The following is a 17,372-nucleotide window of genomic DNA, read 5'->3' on the forward strand; positions in this document are numbered from 1 at the left end:
AGTAGGTGCTCAATAAATACTGACTGAAGGACTAGACTTTCCAGTCCAAACCCTGCCCACTGCAGGGAGACCTCACTGCGTGGTCCGGTGCTTCCTACGTTCCCCAGCCCTGGGTACCTGCAGGGCCGAACAGGCACCACGCTGCCCCAGGCCCGCTCTCCAGAGCCCACAGGGGTCTGCCAGTCCACTCCAGACCCCTGCATAGTCAATACAAACTCCAAGTTTCTCCCTAAAACTGTTCAGAAAACTGTAGCTCTGGGAAGATCCTACTACCCACCTGGCTCTGTAGCCGCTCGGCACCCGGTACACGTTCCCAGATGGAAAACGGGACCCCACGCCACATTCCCACTACTTAAGGGGAGAAGCCTGACTGTGTGGTGGGAGACTGGCCCTTTTAGAGGACACTGGCACCCAGAAGATTCTAAAATGAACTAGAGATAGGCCTGCCCTTGGTGGGGTCACAGTCCAGTATCTGCTTAGTGCCTGTTGAAAACCCACTCCGTGCCTGCTGACTGTCTGCTGTGCCCACTCCATGCCTGCTGCCAAGCGCCTGCGGGCACCTGCTGGGTACACCCTGTGTGCCTGCTGAATGCCTGCTGGGCACCCACCGATGGTTCACTCTGTGTCTGCTGAGTACCTGCTGGGTATACTGGGTACCTGCTGAGCAGGAGCTGAGTGTCTGCTGAATGCCTGCCGTTTGCCCGCCCAGTGCCGCTGAGTACCACCGTGCGTTCACTGTGCGCACGCCTCCAGAATCCTAGCAGCGGCAAGCACGCATCTACGTGCGAGCCCCATTCCGGACACGCTACCTGGGTTAACCCGTCTAGGTCTCACCACAAGCCTGTGAGGCAGACACCACTGTGACCCCCGCTTCACCGAGAGGGAGAAGAGCCCAGAGGGGACTCCCAGGTCTAAACTCACTCAGGAGGAAGCAGGGAGAAGCCCAGCAGCAGGGTCCCCAGCTGGGTACCAGGTGCTACAGGACCCCCTCACCCCAAGCACTTTCTCCCCTCCACGCCCATCTGAGAACCCTGAGGAGGAAGCCCCGGCCGCGCCTCATTTCCATCTGGCAAATAATAAATATTGACTCTCTCTGAATCCTTGGCCCGAAAGGCAAGCAGTGGCTTCCTTGTTTGCGCACCTGGACCCCCAGCCAGCCAGCGGCACCAGAGCCACCCCCGGCCAGGGCAGGGCACACCCACCTCTGCTCTGGGGTAGGGCTGGACATGGTGGAGGGAGGGAGGTGAGGAGAGGGGGTCGGAGATGCCCCAGCCAGAAATGGGGGACTAATCCATCCTACAAGCTCCAAGATGAGGTGAGACTCTCCCATCCCCACCCCTTTCTCACTGGTTCCCCCACCTCGCTCTCCTTCCTGCTCACCTCTGAGTAAACCCTGTCATTATTACCTCTGAAATGTCCCAAATCGGCCTTCCCTGTGTCCTCATCGTGGCAGAGCCCAAGGTGCTACAGTCCCCTCCCTGCTGCAGGGGGTTCAGAGACAGACACACAGGTGGGGCAGGCACAGGGAGGAATACAATGAACGCCTGATTTGCAAAACACCAGGGATGACCGCCATGGTCATCAACAGATGTATATGAATCGAAGCTCAGCCTCCAACAGGGCCCCTTATGGCTGCATTAAGAAAAATGTGGGCCCCAGATTCAGACACAGGGTCGATCCCAGCACCTCCACACACAGCAAACCACCTGACCTGTCACACCTTGGTCTCTCATCTGTGCACCAGGGGAAGCAACAGGCTCTTTCTCGGGGTGACCGCCACCACTTGCTGGGTGTAGGCACCTGGGCTCTAGCAAGCATGGCCCCTGCCACTCCCGCACCTTCGTGTCACTCACGTCACCGTCCTGCTGGAACCTTCCATGACACCCCATGGCCCACAAACAGGGCCTGGCCTAGGGCCCTCCATCACCCGCCCCGCCTCCCTCCCCAGTCCTCTGCCCGTGCAGTCTCTGCTCCTCAAGCCCTTCCCTCCACGCACAGGGTTCCAGCAGCCTGGAAGGCTCTGCCCCACCCCGACCGGCTGGCCAACTCCCAGAGCCGCATGAGACAGGGGAAAACATGTGGTGACCTGGGTCTGTCCAAAGGGGTCAAATCCCAGCTCTCCCACCTCGAATGTTCTGTGACATTTGCTCTCTGAGCCGTGGTTTCCCCCTCAGTAAACCCGGGAGGATGCCGTCAGCTGCCTGGGGTGTTGATATGTCGCCAGGCTCAAGGTCTGCACCTCAAGGAACCGGGGGCCTCTACCGACCCCTTCTCGCCTGCACAATCCTGGCACGCGGGGGAGCACAGGAGCAGGGCTTCTCAGCCTCGGCACCCACCGGCATCAGGGGCCTCGTGCACACTGCAGGGTGTGGAGCAGCACCCCTCGTCTCCGTTCACCAGATGCCAGGAACACCCACCGCCCCAAGTCATGACAACCCAAGATGTCCCCAGATGTTGCCAAATGCCCGCAGAGGCAGAACCGGCCGGGGTGAGCACCCTGGAGCACCCATTTTTGACGCTTCCCCATCACTGCACTCGGGCCGGTCTCTCCCCAGGCCAGGCCCCACCCCTGACATCCACATGGCATTTTCCAGAGGGTCCCAGTTTAAAAAGAAATCCCCAGCACCAAGGACTCTGAATCCCAGCCCCTGAGGCGCCAGTACCCTGTCTCACGGAACAGCACGGAAAGCAGCCTGTACCACTGAGCTGAAACCAGAAGCTCCCGGCGCCGAGAGCGGCAGAGGAGGCCCAGCACTCAGCCTTCGGGACGCCCGCAATGGCCCAATTCTGACCCACAGTAACCTAAGTGACCCCGAGCAGGACCAGAAGGCCCACTGCATGGACAAGAGTCACCTGGCACTCTGCCCCCGAGCCAGCCTTGGGGACAGTGACAGCAGAACCCTCCCTGGTGGTACAGACCGACAATTACCACCAGGACACCAACCAAGGGCCAGACAGCCCACTTACCCCTCTGACGGAGGCCAACCCTATCCCTCCACCTGGCACAGCCCTGGTGACCCCGGTGTCCGGGCCTCTCAGCAAGGCCCACATGGCAGGGTCCTCAGATCCCCACTCAGAACTCAGGTCCCCACCCAGACCTCCAGAAGCAGGATCTTGGGGGAGCCCAGAGTCTGCATCCTTTAGTTCCAAGGTGGTTCAGAGACCCCCAAGAGTGACAGAACCACTGCCCACCAACCTCCCAACCTTCCTTGCTGCTCTCGGTCAGTGGGGCTCAAACTGTGGGTGACAGCCATTGGCCCAGGGCCAGCAAACTCCTGTAAAGAGCCAGATGGTAGATATCTCCACCTCTTTAAGCCATCAGGTCTCTGTGGCAATGACTCAACTGCCACAGACAAGGCATGAATGAATGGGCGTGGCTGTGTTCTAATAAAACTTTATTTACAAAAAAACAGGTGTAGCTGGCTGAGCCCTGGATTACTGGGTTATGAAACCAATTCAGTGGGTCCCTGGCATTTTATAATAAACAGAAGGGAACCAATTATATCAACTTTGCACACACACAGGGAGGGCTGGACTCCTTGGAGAAAACTGTTTCAATTGTATGTTTGCTGGTGGCTGCTGTTATGACACGAAACACAAATTTCTAACAGTGGGTCACAGTCAAGGAAATGAGAAGGCGGCCTCGGAACTAAGCCCTCAGCTTCCATGCCTGTCCCTCAGCCAGTGACACCCTCCCCTCACCCAGCCACAGACCCCCCTGGTTCCACACCTACTGCAGGTCCAGCAAGCCCTCCTGGATTCCCCGGAGCAGGTGGGCCCCAGCACCGCACACCCTGCGCACCGGCCACCACCTGGTGAATCAATATGCCCGGCAATTCCACTCCCGGGCATGTGCCCACAAGGTGAAAACAGGGGCTTGTGCAAATACTTGCACACACATGTTCACAGCAGCACCATTCATGACAGTGAGAAAGTGGAAACAGGCCATATACCCATCAACAGGTAACAGATAAACTAAATGTGGTCCATCCACACAACGGAATGTTATTTGGCCACAAAAAGGAATGACACTCTGACACGTGCTACGAAGTGGATGAACCTCAAACACATCATGCTGAGTGAAAGAAGCCAAACACAAAAGGCCACATGTCGTATGGACCCATTTACATGAAATGTCCAGACACGCCAATCCAGAGACAGAAAGTAGATTAGTGGTTGCCAGGAGATGGGGGAGGGGAGGATAGGGAGTGACTGCTAATGGGGACTGGATCTCCTTCTGGGGTGATGGAAATGTTCTGGAACTAGACAGAGGTGATGGCTGTACAACACTGTGAATGTGCTAAATGCCACCGAAATGTGTATTAAAATGGTTCATTTTATGTGAATTTCACGTCAATTTTTTAAGGCTTTTTTTTCAAAGAAAGGTCACTCTGCATGGTTCCCGGGCTGGCCATGAGCTTTAGGAGGGTTCTCTACACAGGACCCCGGGCTGGCAGGGCCACTCAGCAGTCCGCTGTGGGAACAGAACCAGGGCTCTCCAAGAAAGCCTCCTTCCAAAGGACAACTGGACCAATTAACCCAGAAGCGTGTCCCGTGCCAGCCACAGAGACTTCGGCACCCAGCCTGATCTAGACCATGGCTTTTATGGGAAAAGCGCCACGGGCACCGCACAAAGGTGTGTGTGATGGTGTCCCAAGGCTGCCGCCTCCAAGACGAGGACAATTAGTGACAGGAAATATGGAGTCCAGGGTCCAAGTCGTGGGAGAAACAGGGGCGTGGTTGGAGAAACTGAGTCACGTTTCGGAAAAACCAGGGCCCACATGGGGCCAAGCAGGCTCTGGCGAGCTACTGAAGGTTCTAGTTTGTGTTCTTACTTCCTCGTTTCGGACACAGCGCGTGTGCTCATCCCAGAGCTACACGTCAGTTCTGCCTCTTCCCGGCCGGGATGCGGCACTGGGCCTCAGCTTCCCCATCGGCACAATGGCAAAGCCGACCCTCCTCTCCGGTAGGAGGGGCTGAGCCACAAGAATGGGGTTGAGTGAAAGCCACACGGCGCCCGGCAGGGGGCAGGACCCGAGAGTGCAAAGGACAGACTTTACCCCTGACCACACTGTGACCATACTCTTGGTCAGCTCCTGACAAGATGCCCCCTCCTGCCCCAGGGCCTTTGCTCTAGCTGCTGTTTCTCAGGCTTGTTCACCATCACCACCAGGCCCAGTACAGAGCGAGAGTCCCCAGTTCCTGACAATGGGTGTGTGACGGATCCACTCAAGGCCTCGAGGGGAACATGACCTGCCAGAGAAGGACACGTGTGCACATCTGCAGACAATCCTCAGGCCCACCGCCCCGAAGCGGGTTCCGCACGGTACCTGGACTCCACGGGCTCTGTCTCAGCCCAGGAGAGTGTCCGCCAAATGACCGCCAAAGGCGGGGGGGTGCATAAAACAACACGAATTCATTTCTGCACAGCTCGGGAGGCCAGACATCCAAAATCGAGGTGTCGGCAGGGCCACATTCCCTCTGGAGGCCCTAGGGGAGGATCCTCCCTTGCCTCTTCCAGCTTCTGGGGGCTCCACGCATCCCTGGCTCGTGGCTGCAACACTCCAATCTCTGCCTCCGTCATACATGGCCTCTCATATGTGAGTCCGGGTCTTCTCTTTTCGTGAGGACGCCAGTCATCTGACCACCCTAAATCCAGGACAACCCCATCTTGAGATCCTTACCCTACTCACAGCTGCAGAGACCTTTTTTTCCAAATAAGGTCAGAGTCGCAGGTTCTGGGAGTCAGGATGTGGGCGTATCTTCTTAGGGGCCCCCATTCAACCTATTATCGGGTGTGGCAGATCACAAGCTGGAGGGCACTGAGACTGCTGGGGCTTTCTGGAGATGGGGTGCAGTGTACCCCATCCTCTCAACAGAGCAGCTCGGCGAGTCCTGCGTGCGTGTGTGTGTGTTAAGGCTGCAGATGGCACCAGACACTTGAAGCAGCCGGCACAGAGGCAAATGGTGCCAAAGCCCAGGATGGAGGCCAGGACTGGGGGCGGCCTCCACGCTCAGCTAACCCGAGCCCCCGCTGCACGGTGCCTGCGGACCAGAGGCCCGTTTTCCAACAGCCTGTGCAGAGCCACCCCCGTCACAGGGTAGGGCCGGGAGAACACCCTCCTTCAGCGCAGCCCGAGCTGGCAGCCCTGGCTGGGCCACCGTGGACTGCTTTGCACGCGGGCTTTTTCTGGCCCAGGTGCTGCTCCCTGGGATGCTCAGTGATCAGTTACAGGCAGAGCCTCCTGTGCCCTGAGCCCCTGGCAAGTGGGCGACGCGCCCCCATCTCTTCCCCTCACCTCCCACATCCGGTCCACCCACACGTCCAGTCATCTCTGCTGGCAAAATCCACCGCTCCGGCCACTGCCACGGCCACCTCCCTGCTCAAGCCACCTTCTCCATTCCCCAACCGGGATGCTACAGCGGCCTCGCACCATCTGCCTGCTTCCCTTCTCACCCCCTTGCCCACTCAGCTCACAGCCATCTTTGTAAGACACGAAGCATCCTTGACTGATTAAATGGAGAGTTACCATTTGAGAGTGACCAGCAGCTCCACTCCTCGGCGTATACACCCAGGGGAAAGGAAGACCCGCGTCCACACAAGCACTGGGACACAAACATCCGCAGCAGCACTAGTCACAGTAGCCAAAAAGGTGGAAACATCCCGAGTGTCCACGGATGAACAAATGGATACGCGAAATGCAGTGTATCCACACCACGGAGTATTATTCAGCCTTAAAGAGTAATGAAGTAATGGACAGTGGTGGCTACACGACACTGTAAACGTACTTAATACCACTGATCTGTACACTTATCAATGGTTAAGATGGTAAATTAGGGACTTCCCTGGTGGTCCAGTGGGTAAGACTCTGAGCTCCCAATGCAGGGGGCCTGGGTTTGATCCCTGGTCAGGGAACTAGATCCCGCATGCCGCAACTAAGAAGTCCGCACGCTGCAACTAAAGATCCCACAAGTCGCAACGAAGATCCTGAGCGCCTCATCTAAGACCCGGCACAGCCAAAATAAATAACATAAATACATAAATGTTAACAAAAAAAGATGGTAAACTGTATGTTTTGTATATTTTACCACAATTCTTAATAAAGAAAGGAAGGACAGATACACCCTACAATATGCATGAACCTCGGAAACATCACGCTGAGCAAAAAAAGTCAGACATAAAAAGCTACGTGTTATATGATTCCATTTATATGAAATGTCCAGAACAGGCAAATCCACAGAGACAGAAAGTAGATGAGTGGTTGCCAGGAGTGTGGGAGGGGGAATGGGGAGTGACTGCTAAGGGGACGGGGTTTCCTTCTGGGGTGATGGAAATGTTCTAAAATTGGTGATGGTTGCACAACTCTGTGAATATGCTAAAAACCACTGGATGGTACACTTTATTTATTTTTTTGGCCATGCCGCGCGGCTTGAGGGATCTTAGTTCCCCGACCAGGGATTGAACCTGTGCCCCCTGCAGTGGAAACTCGGAGTCTTAACCACTGGACCACCAGGGAAGTCCCTAGATGGTACACTTTTCTCTTCTTTTTTTTGGCTGCGTTGGGTCTTCGTTGCTGCATGCAGGCTTTCTCTCTAGTTGGGGTGAGTGGAGGCTACTCTTCATTGAGGTGCGCTGGCTTCTCTTGGTGCGGAGCACGGGCTCTAGGCACACGGGCTTCACTAGTTGCGGTGTGTGGGCTCAGTAGTTGTGGCGCGTGGGCTCAGTAGTTGTGGCTCGCGGGCTCTAGAGTGCGTGCTCAGTAGTTGTGGCGCACGGGCTTAGTTGCTCCGCGGCACGTGGGATCTTCCTGGGGCCAGGGCTGTCCCCTACATTGGCAGGCGGATTCTTAACCACTGTGCCACCAGGCAAGTCCCAGTACACTTTAAATGAGTGGTTTGAATGTATTGGGAATGATATCTCAATAAAGCTATTACAAAAACAAGCAAAGGATCAGGCCACTGACCATCACAAACCCTCCCAGGGCCCCTCCCTCAGGGGCCAGCCGCATCTCTCCTCTCTCTCTCTCAATATGCCAGCTTCAACCTCGCCAAGCCCTTCCCACCTCGGGGCCTCTGCACCTGCCTCCCTCACAAGGGACACCCTTCCCCAGCATGGGGTGGGGGTGGGGGGCGCGGGGGCCTCTGTCTCACTGTCCAGGTGCCAGCCTCCCGCCCTAGCCAGTCCTAGCACATTGCTTTGCTTCTTCTGAGAGCATCGGCCTCATTTATCTGTAGCAATTCTCTCCTGTCTCCACTAAAACCATGCCGGCTCCCCAAGAGCATGGCCCTCACATGCCTCATATGCTGCTGGCTCCCCAGTACCTAATACAGTCCCTGGGACGTGCTGGGCAAATAAAAATGTCATTTTGTGGAATAAGCAAGCTACCCTTGCTCACAGATCAGGATTCTGAGACCCAGAGAGGTTAAGAAACCTGCCCGAAGTCACACAGCAGAGCACCACAGCCCTCTCTGCACATCAGGCTGCCCAAGTCTGAGGACGAGAAAGGAGCATTCGTGCACTCACCTCTCTACCCTGCGACCCAAAAGTGGACATCGCACCCCATCCGCCACCCGAACTAGCCCTTGGGGTACCTGCCCCTGGGTGAAGTGGCAGCATGGATCTACTCATCAGGCTCAAGACCTGCTGACCGGCCTTTCACAAGGGAAGGCACTGCAGGTGCACCCATCACGACCGAGGGCCGTGCACAGACACACATCGACACGAGCGTCCCCGCTCGCTCCGGGAGTGGGCATGCTGACCTGTGGAATTCCCCTGAGAAGAGCAGGTACCAACTGGGCCACGTCCCACCTGTTCTCAGGTGAAACGCTTGTGTCTACCGCAGGCGGAGGCAGCGCAGAAGGCTGCAGCCATGGGAGGGTGAGCAGGAGGAGACCCTGCATCAGGCGGGTTCGCTCACCTGCACCAGACACTGCTGATGTACCACGTGCCATGTGCAATAGCCGGAAAAGGCTGGGAAAGAGCTTGCCCATCCTGGTCTCAGGTGCAGGCAAAGCCACCAGCCTGCCCACAGTGGCACAGCCGTATTGGTGGGTGCGGAGTTTTGAACTATCTGCCCGGGTGCAAAGCTCGCACCCCTGCCCACACAGCGTTTCCTTCAAACTGAAGGTATCTCGGCCTTGACACTGCTGACACCTGGGGCCGGATCACTGTCTATGGTGGGAGCCGTCTATGCATCGTGGGGTGCATCCCTACTCTCTACTCACTAGATGCCAGTAGCAGCCCTTCCCCTAGTCGAGACAACCAAAAATGTCATTGCCAAATGTCCCCTGAGGACAGAATCACCCCCAATAGAGAACACTGCTCTGTCTGTAAAAATCTAGTATAAGTGCACCTCCGCCCAGGGCCCAAGCCCACCCTACCTCCCCAACTCCCGAAGTAAAGGAAGGCAACAGGGCGAGGGAGGAAAGAGATGGGAAACGGTTACCAGGGGCCGAGAGAACTGCTGTCTGCGAATCTTAAAAATCTTTTCTACATCCATCAACCAATGAATGGATAAACAAATGTGGTCCAGCCATACAAAGGAATACTACTCAGCCATAAAAAGGAAAGAAGCTTCCTGATACACGCTACAATGTAGATGAACCTTGAAAACATTAGGCTGAGCGAGAGAAGCCAGACGCAAAAGGCCACATCTTGTATGAGTCCATTTATATGACACGTCCGGAACAGGTAAACCCATAAAGACAGAAAACTTGGTGGCTGCCAGGGGCTGGGGGGAGGGGCAGATGAGAAGTGATTGCTAATGGGTGTGGAGTTTCTCTGAGGAATGATGAAAACATTCTGGAATTAGACAGTGGTGATGGTTGCACAACTCTGTAAATGTACTAAAAACCACTGAATTGTACACTTTAAACAAGTGAATTATATGGTACTATCTCAATAAAGTTGTTATTTTAAAGATATCTTTTCAACAACAATTCAAAAACAAACAAACAAAAAGACACCAATAATTCATTTCCAACCCTAAAGCAGAAACCAGGCCTTGGATCATGAAGAACTGTCAAGAACCAGTGTGACCCCTTCTTCTTGTCACACCACGTACATTTGACACCTACTGCATGCTAGCACACACTACATGCTGGAGACAAGATGAAGTGGACACTCCTGCACTCAGAAGCCCTGACGTATGGGCAACGCTCAAGCTGCGCGCTTTCATTCATTCATTCATTCACCAACCACATCCTGAGCGAGGCCGCAAGCGGCTGGAGCAGGGACAAGCAGCACCTGGCCGACAGTGAGCACCCGACTGATATAGCTGAACAAACGCACGGAAATGAAGACACACATTCTAGTCTTAAGGTCATGATCTCAAAGAGAAACAAGCAACTAATTAAAAAGTAACGTCACCCCAAAAGCCCACCTGAGGAATCAGAAACTGAGGCTCACAGCATGGAGGTAGGTCTGCCTAGGCCAGTCAGATCGGACGTCAAATCCAGAAACCAGCGGGCTGGGTGTCTGCAGCTCCCACTCAACCCCTCCCTAAGGCCCCAGGGTACAGCAGAGGGGTCCCATCGCTCTGCAGGATCGAAGCAGAGATTTACTGCCACCTGTGCAAAGCATGCTCCCCTCCCTGACCCACGAGGAAGGGCTTGCTAGACACACTCCACAAGGGAGGATACCGAGACCCAAGGAGCTTGGCACCTCACGGTGGTCGCCAGAGAGCTGGGGCCCAGAAGAAGGGCCAGGGCCCCCAACCCCAGCCACAACCAAGCCCCTGCTCCAGGCCTACAGCGGCTTCCCAGATGAGGTTAGCAGGTAACCGGGCCTGCTCCTGCACACCAAAAGCACCCAGCCATCTGAAGAACTGTCCCTCCATCCTGGTCCTGAGGGGCCAGGGGCCATCTGTGGCCAGCTGTACCTTGTCCTAGTGGGAGGAACATCACCTGGTCCCCACCATATGGGCTGCATGGGGAAGGGGCAGCTGTCTGCACTCCAAGCTCCAAGACAGCCCAATCTGCCTTCCTGATCCCGCCCAGGTGCCCACAGCGGAGGCCAGACCTTTCCCTCAAGTAACCAAAAGGGAGATACCTATCCCATCTCAGCTCTGCAAGTGGGGGTACCTGTCCTTCCCCCAACACTCAGGCAGTGAGTGCACAGGTGACAGTGATGGAGAGACACCTGTCCCTTCAGGTAGCAATGGTGTGGGGGCAGCTGTACCCCTCAGGTGCCAATGATATAGGAGCACCTATCCCCCCTCCCCAGTTAACAGTAATGCTTGCAAGCAGCACCCAGTTCACACACCTCAGTATCACTGCCCTAGGTAGCAGTGATATAAAGGCACCTATCCCCCTCAGGTAGCAGTGTGGGGACACCTTTCCCCCCCCTCAGGTACCAATGATGTAATGGCACCTGTTCCCTCCATGTAGTAATGATGTAGAGACCCCTGCCCCTACAGGTAACAATGATGTAAAGACACCTGTCCCCCACTTCAGGTAGCAATGATGCAGGGACACCTTCACCCCTTCAGGTATCGATGATGTGGGGGCACCTGTCCCGCCCACGACGCCCGGGGCGTGGGGACACCTGTCCCCACGGGCCGAGCCAAGTCCCGCCCCCGCCGCGCGCGCCCCGCCCCCGCCGCGCGCCCCCCACCCCGTGCACGCGCCAGACACGCGCCCCCTGCCTCCCTCTCCGGCCCAGAGGGGTCGGCGCGGGCAGCCCCCTTACCCGCGCGGCCCGCGTCAGGCTCAGGTCCTTCATGACCTCCTCGAAAGCCGCCGTCTCCTCCGCTTGCTTCTGGTTGTGCAGGGCGATCTTCTCGCTGAATTTCCGCGGATTGTTCGAAGTCGCCATCTTCTCGCCGCCTCCTCCTCCTCCTCCTCCTCCTCCACCTCCTCGCCCCCCCCCACTCGCCGGTGCCACCACGCAAGCGCCGGCCGGACCCGCGGGCGGCGGGCAGTGCGCAGGCGCGCCGGCTGTAGTGAGAGCGGCACATGCGCACAGGAGCGGCGCGCGGCGCGGGGGCGATAGCGCATGCGCGCGCCTCAGCGGCGCGCTTAGAGGCCAGAAGGGGAGGCGGGAGAGGGAGGGTGGAGTTTTCGGCGCAGTCGCAGTGAGTCGCCTCCTGGCCCGCTGGACAGCGGCCGTCTGGCTGTTGGGCAAGGGACAGGCTGGGCCGCTGGAGCTCCCAAGAGAGAGACTCCTGGACGCAAACCCTTCCAGGTCACCAAGATGGAGCCAGCACCCATCCCAAGGACAGGTAGCACTCGAGGCTGAGCCTGGGCTCGGACCAGTTCAGCTCAGAGACCAGTTCAGGGCGTTGCTCATCCATGCATGGAGCGCCTATGTGTGCCAAGCGTACTGGGGGAACGGCGTGAGCAAGCAGACGTGGTCCCTGCCCTCATGGGATGCACAGTCGGGGCGGGGGGATGGAACATAACCCACCAACAAATGACCCGAGAACTTTTCAGATGGAGAGAAATGTGATGTGGAAAATAAAACCAGTGATGGGCCAAGAGGAGAGTGATGTTAGGAAGGGAGGCTCCTATGGCCAACATGGTTTTGGGGGTGCGATCAGTCCCCAGCCCAAAATCCCAATGTCGTCCTTAACACCTTTCTTTCCCTGTTCCTATCCCCTATCCAGTTCCTATTTTCTGGATCCTTAAGCTCGGAGCACTGGAGCTACATAGCTTCAGCCTCCTCTCTGTGAATTTCTCCAGTCCAGTTTTGCTCAAGGAAGCCAGCTTTGCCATGGGGTGCTAAAGGACAGGTCCAGAAATCCCACCCAGACCCATCAGTGAAAGGGACAGCAGAGTCTCCCCGATGATGAGGGGCGGGGGGCAGGTGACCTAGAGAGGCAAGAGGGATTCTGACACCTAGTTGTCTCTCCCCAGACAGAGGGACCCCAACCACCAATGTCGAAGTTTGTATTCAAGAGGCTCCAGGGATTTCGGAGCATGGGTGGGGCAGAAGCCAGGAGGGGCAGCCAGGGGAATTGGGGGCATCTCTAATTGCACAACAAGCACACTTTTTTACCAGGGCGAGGGATGGCTGGAGGGGACACTGATGGAGATCATAGGGGGAAACCAACATTTTCCAAACATGCTTTTATTTACATTTTACAACAGTTTAATGAAAAGTCCACATTAAATACACACACATACATAGATTTTAATTTGGAGTGTCCTGGGCACTGCCACTGCTCTATTTTATCCTTCTTGTTCATATGGTTTTGAGCACTTTATTGGACTTCTAGCCTTTTTGCCTAGCAAGTATCTGCCACCTATCTGGGGTGTCAACAACCAACTACCCTTCAGGGAACCCTTTCCAACTTTCAGTCCCTGGTTTGTGGTAGAGCTGGTCTCACCACTCGCTCTCCCCACAGTCTCCCCTTCAAATTGGAAGCCTTGGCCAATCAGCAGAGCCATTGCTGTGACCAGCACGATTGGGTCAGGGCAGGCATGTGACCCAGTTTGCCCAATGAGATACAAGTCTGGAATTTTTGTTTGAAGCATGGGAAAGAGAAGCACCCTCTTTGCTTGGGTGGCTGATTTGAAGGATAACACAGGTTTGCAGAGCCAGAGGTCACCACTTGAAGAGAGGTGGCCTGGGGAATTCCCTGGTGGTCTAGTGGTTAGGATTCTGTGCTTTCACTGCCGTGGCCTGGGTTCAATCCCTGGTTAGGGAACTGTCCTAGAAGTCGCACAGTACGCGTGGACCAAAAAAAAAAAAAAAAAAAAGAGAAAGGTGGCCTGAGAGTAAACCCACACAAAGGAAAACAGAACCCAATGTAGGCAAAGACACTCTCAGAATTCCTGCATCCAGCCATACCTGAAGCTATGGCTGCCTTTTCAGTTATGTGAGCCAATAATTCATGCTCTTTTTTGCTGAAGTCGATTTGAAGTCCATCTTCTCTCCCTGGCACAGAGACTGAAGCTTCTGGGAGTCAGGTAAGGGACTGGACATTCTATTTATGTGACTTTTAGTCCCTGCCACCATCCTGAGATTGGAGAGGAAATAGTGACAGAGAGCAGGGACGGCAGCTGCCCATAAGTTAAGCGCCAGAGCCAGGACTGGAACTCGGGCCTGACAGCAGAGGTCGGCTTCCTTCTCTACACCAGGTTTTGTCAAGTTTAAATGAGGTTAATATATGTCAAGTGCTGGCTCATAATAAGTGCTCAAAAAATGCTGGTTACCCAGATCACTTACATAAGGCTGCACTAAGCCGGTTTCTGCACAGAAAGATGGAGGAGAAAAGATTTCAGGGGGAGCAGGGGCCACAGCAAGAGGCTATGCCCACAGGGCAGAGGTGAGGGGCCAGTGCTCGCCCTACTCACCCCCGTTTACCCCGCACCCCAGCAGCAACTCGATCCATCCTAAACCCTGGTGATGAGTCAGAGGAAGCCACAAGCCTGCTCATTGCACAATGGCCAGACAGTGACCAAAGCCCTCCTCCCACTCCACTGACCCCCAGCCCTGTGAAGGGTGAGGCCAGGGCGTCTGGTGACCCAAGCAGAACCCAGCCCTGACTCTATCACTTTCTCCCTTCATCAAAGGCACCTTCCACCACCCAGTGTGGCCCGGGCAGGACTTCTGGAGCAGCTCATGGTCTTCGTAAAGGGGGGCGGATCTCATGCTCCCTATGACACTCAGAAAAAAATCCAGTGGCCCGAAGGGTCCTCACACACCCTGGCCCCTCACTCCAGCCACCCTGGCTTCCTTGCTACTCCACCTCCAGGTCTTTGCATGTGCTGTTTCCTCTGCCTGCACTGCTCTCCCCGCAGATCCTTTCATGGCTGGCACCTTCTCATCTTTCAGACCTCTCCTCTGGCAGACCCACCCTGAGGGCGCTATCTAAAGTGTACCCTTGAATGTTTGTCCCATGATCCAGGAACATCCCACCCTCTGAAGGCAGCTGTGTCTGGAGTACTGTCTGCTCCCCTATAGACTGAGCAGAGATCAGAAGCTGAAAGTATGTTCACCCTTCTCAGACACTCCGGGGGCTTGAAGTTCCTGTGTGATGCAGAAAGAACACAGACACACCCAATTCCCTACTCCTAAGGCTTGTTCTCTGTTGATGGCTCTGAGCACTTTAGGCCTCATTTTATACTCATCTGTGTTCATTCTGTTTCCCTGGCTCCCCAGAGCTAACACAAGACTAGTCAGAAATGGGGAATTAGGAAGGGTTTGTTAAATGAATATGCCTGGGAAACTCCTATCTATCCCTCAAAACCCACCTCAAATGACCCCTCCTCCAGAAAGCCATTCCTGACCCCAAAGCAGAGCTGTTCCTCCCTTTGGACTCACACAGCCCTGGGTCCTTCTCCAGCCAACCCTGACCCAAAGGGATAAGGGATATCCCATTTTCTCTGTCTCTCTCTCTTTTTTTTTTTTTTTTTTGGCTGCACTGGGTCTTCATTGCGGAGCGCAGGCTCTTTGTTGTGGCACGTGAGCTTCTCTAGTTGCAGCACACAGACTGTCTAGTTGTGGTGCAGTGTGGGCTCAGTAGTTGCAGCACACAGGCTTAGTTGCCCGCGGCATGTGGGAATCTTAGTTCCTTGACCAGGGATCGAACCCACGTCCCCTGCATTAGAAGGCAGACTCTTCATTTTTTCTTTTTTAATATTTATTTATTTATTTGGTTGTGCTGCGTCTTAGCTGTGGCAGGTGGGCTCCTTAGTTGTGGCTCACAGGCTCCTTAGTTGTGGCATGCGAACTCTTAGTTGCGGCATGCACGTGGGATCTAGTTCCCTGACCAGGGACTGAACCCCAGCCCCCAGCATTGGGAGCATGGAGTCAACCACTGAGCCACCAGGGACATCCCGGAAGGTGGATTCTTAACCACTGGACCACCAGGGAAGTCCCAGGAGTATCCCATTCTTAAATAGCTTCCCTTGAGTTACAGAGCAAATCCAAGTGTGAGCTAAGAGGCAAGTCCTATAAGCTACTTCTTGCTGCCTCCATGATATAGTTTTCTCTCCTGTGCTCCATAACTTTGGCTGGCTCCCTTTTTTTCTCTGCCAGCTTCCCTAGCATCCTCTCCCACCCTTCCCTTTTTCATGTCCTCCATCCAGCCTTGTTGATCCTGCGTGGGCCTTTGCACAGGCTGTCTCCCTGCCTAGAATGCCCTTTCCCCTGCATCCAGGCCACAGCACCCCTCAACGTAAAGCTTCTAAATACAAGCTAAATTAAAACCTAAATTCCTGTGCGTTTCTGCGTGGCCCAGCCCTCGCCAATTCTCCAGCTGTGTGACAACAGGCAAGTGATTTCATGTCTCTGAGCTTCACTGTCCTCCCGTGTGAAATGCAGATAATGGCACTCCGCAGAGCAAGCTCTTGGGAAGATTAAATAGATAATGCATGTAAAGCACTTAGCTCAGCGCCTGCTTCCTCGCAAGCACTCAATAACTGTTAGGGAAGCAAAACCCTACATCGAGATGTTAGTTTTCATGGCTTGCTTTTCTGCACTGCCTTATATGGAATCTTAGTCAATCCAGGGTACCCACATTGCATGAAGGTGAACTCGGGCCATTGGGAGCTGGAAGGCAAAGAGGAAAACCATCCAGGGCCCGTCTTTGACTTCCAAACCAGGCCCTCATCAGACAGAGTTTTGAAAGGCAAAGCAAGAACCAGGTTTGATTATGAAGCGAAAGGGAGGAACCCGATGGGAGCCAGAAACACCAGACATGGAGCTCACTCCTTACGACCGAATAAGAGGTTAGATGAGGACCCAGGCCCCTCAGCCCCCCACCGCAGGCTGAGTGTGGGGTGGAAGGTAGGACGGGGCGGACTGCCGGACTGCCAAGGAGGCTGGAGTTGAGGGGGCAGGGACCCAGGGGGATGGATCTAGGGTATGGTGGGGCAGAGCCAGCCGTCCAGTCCCCACCACAACAACCACCACGCTGAAGGGACATCTGGGGCAGGCCTTCCAGTGACACCAGAATGCCCTGAGACTTGGCTGAGCTCCAGCTAAACTGCCTCACAGAGCCCCCCGCTACCCGCTGTCCAAAAGCCCAGGACACTTACAGCCCCAATCTACTCCACAATAAAAGAGAAGGATTCCCCAACCTCTAGGGGTCAGTGGCTGCAGAAGAGATACAGCTGGCTTTTCTTTTTGGTGGCCCAGCATCTGGAGGCTGGGGAATCCCCATAATGGGAATTCAGCCTCCCCAATGACAACAGAGGCTCCAAAGCCAATGGTGTGATCAGTCAAATTATGGGCCTCAGTTCCCCTTCGTTTCTGTGGCCCACGCTTTGCCACACCGCTGTGCATTCTTCCTGCATAAGGTAGGGGATATTTACCCAGCCCTGATTTTGAGCACATCATTTGCTTTGGCCAAAGGAATATGGGTAGAAGCAGCAGCACAAGAGTTCCGAATCTGGACCTTAGGAAGCCTCATGTGATCCCACTA

The 17,372-nt window shown here is 55.2% G+C and overlaps 1 protein-coding gene across 10 annotated transcripts in view; it reads right to left on the reverse strand.

The window, feature by feature from the left end:
- The window catches only part of CRTC1 (CREB regulated transcription coactivator 1), a 78,769-nt gene extending 66,921 nt beyond the window's left edge, over positions 1-11,848 (reverse strand). For all 10 annotated transcript variants that reach the window (XM_033401387.2, XM_004277525.4, XM_033401392.2 and 7 more), the window contains exon 1: positions 11,690-11,848. In XM_033401387.2, the coding sequence (XP_033257278.1) occupies positions 11,690-11,815 (126 nt within the window). In that variant the 5' untranslated portion in view covers positions 11,816-11,848. The remainder of the gene's footprint in view (positions 1-11,689) is intronic.
- Positions 11,849-17,372: the final 5,524 nt, after the last annotated feature.

This window comes from Orcinus orca, chromosome 3 (genome assembly GCF_937001465.1).
Source record: "Orcinus orca chromosome 3, mOrcOrc1.1, whole genome shotgun sequence".
Classification (NCBI taxonomy): Eukaryota; Metazoa; Chordata; class Mammalia; order Artiodactyla; family Delphinidae; genus Orcinus; species Orcinus orca.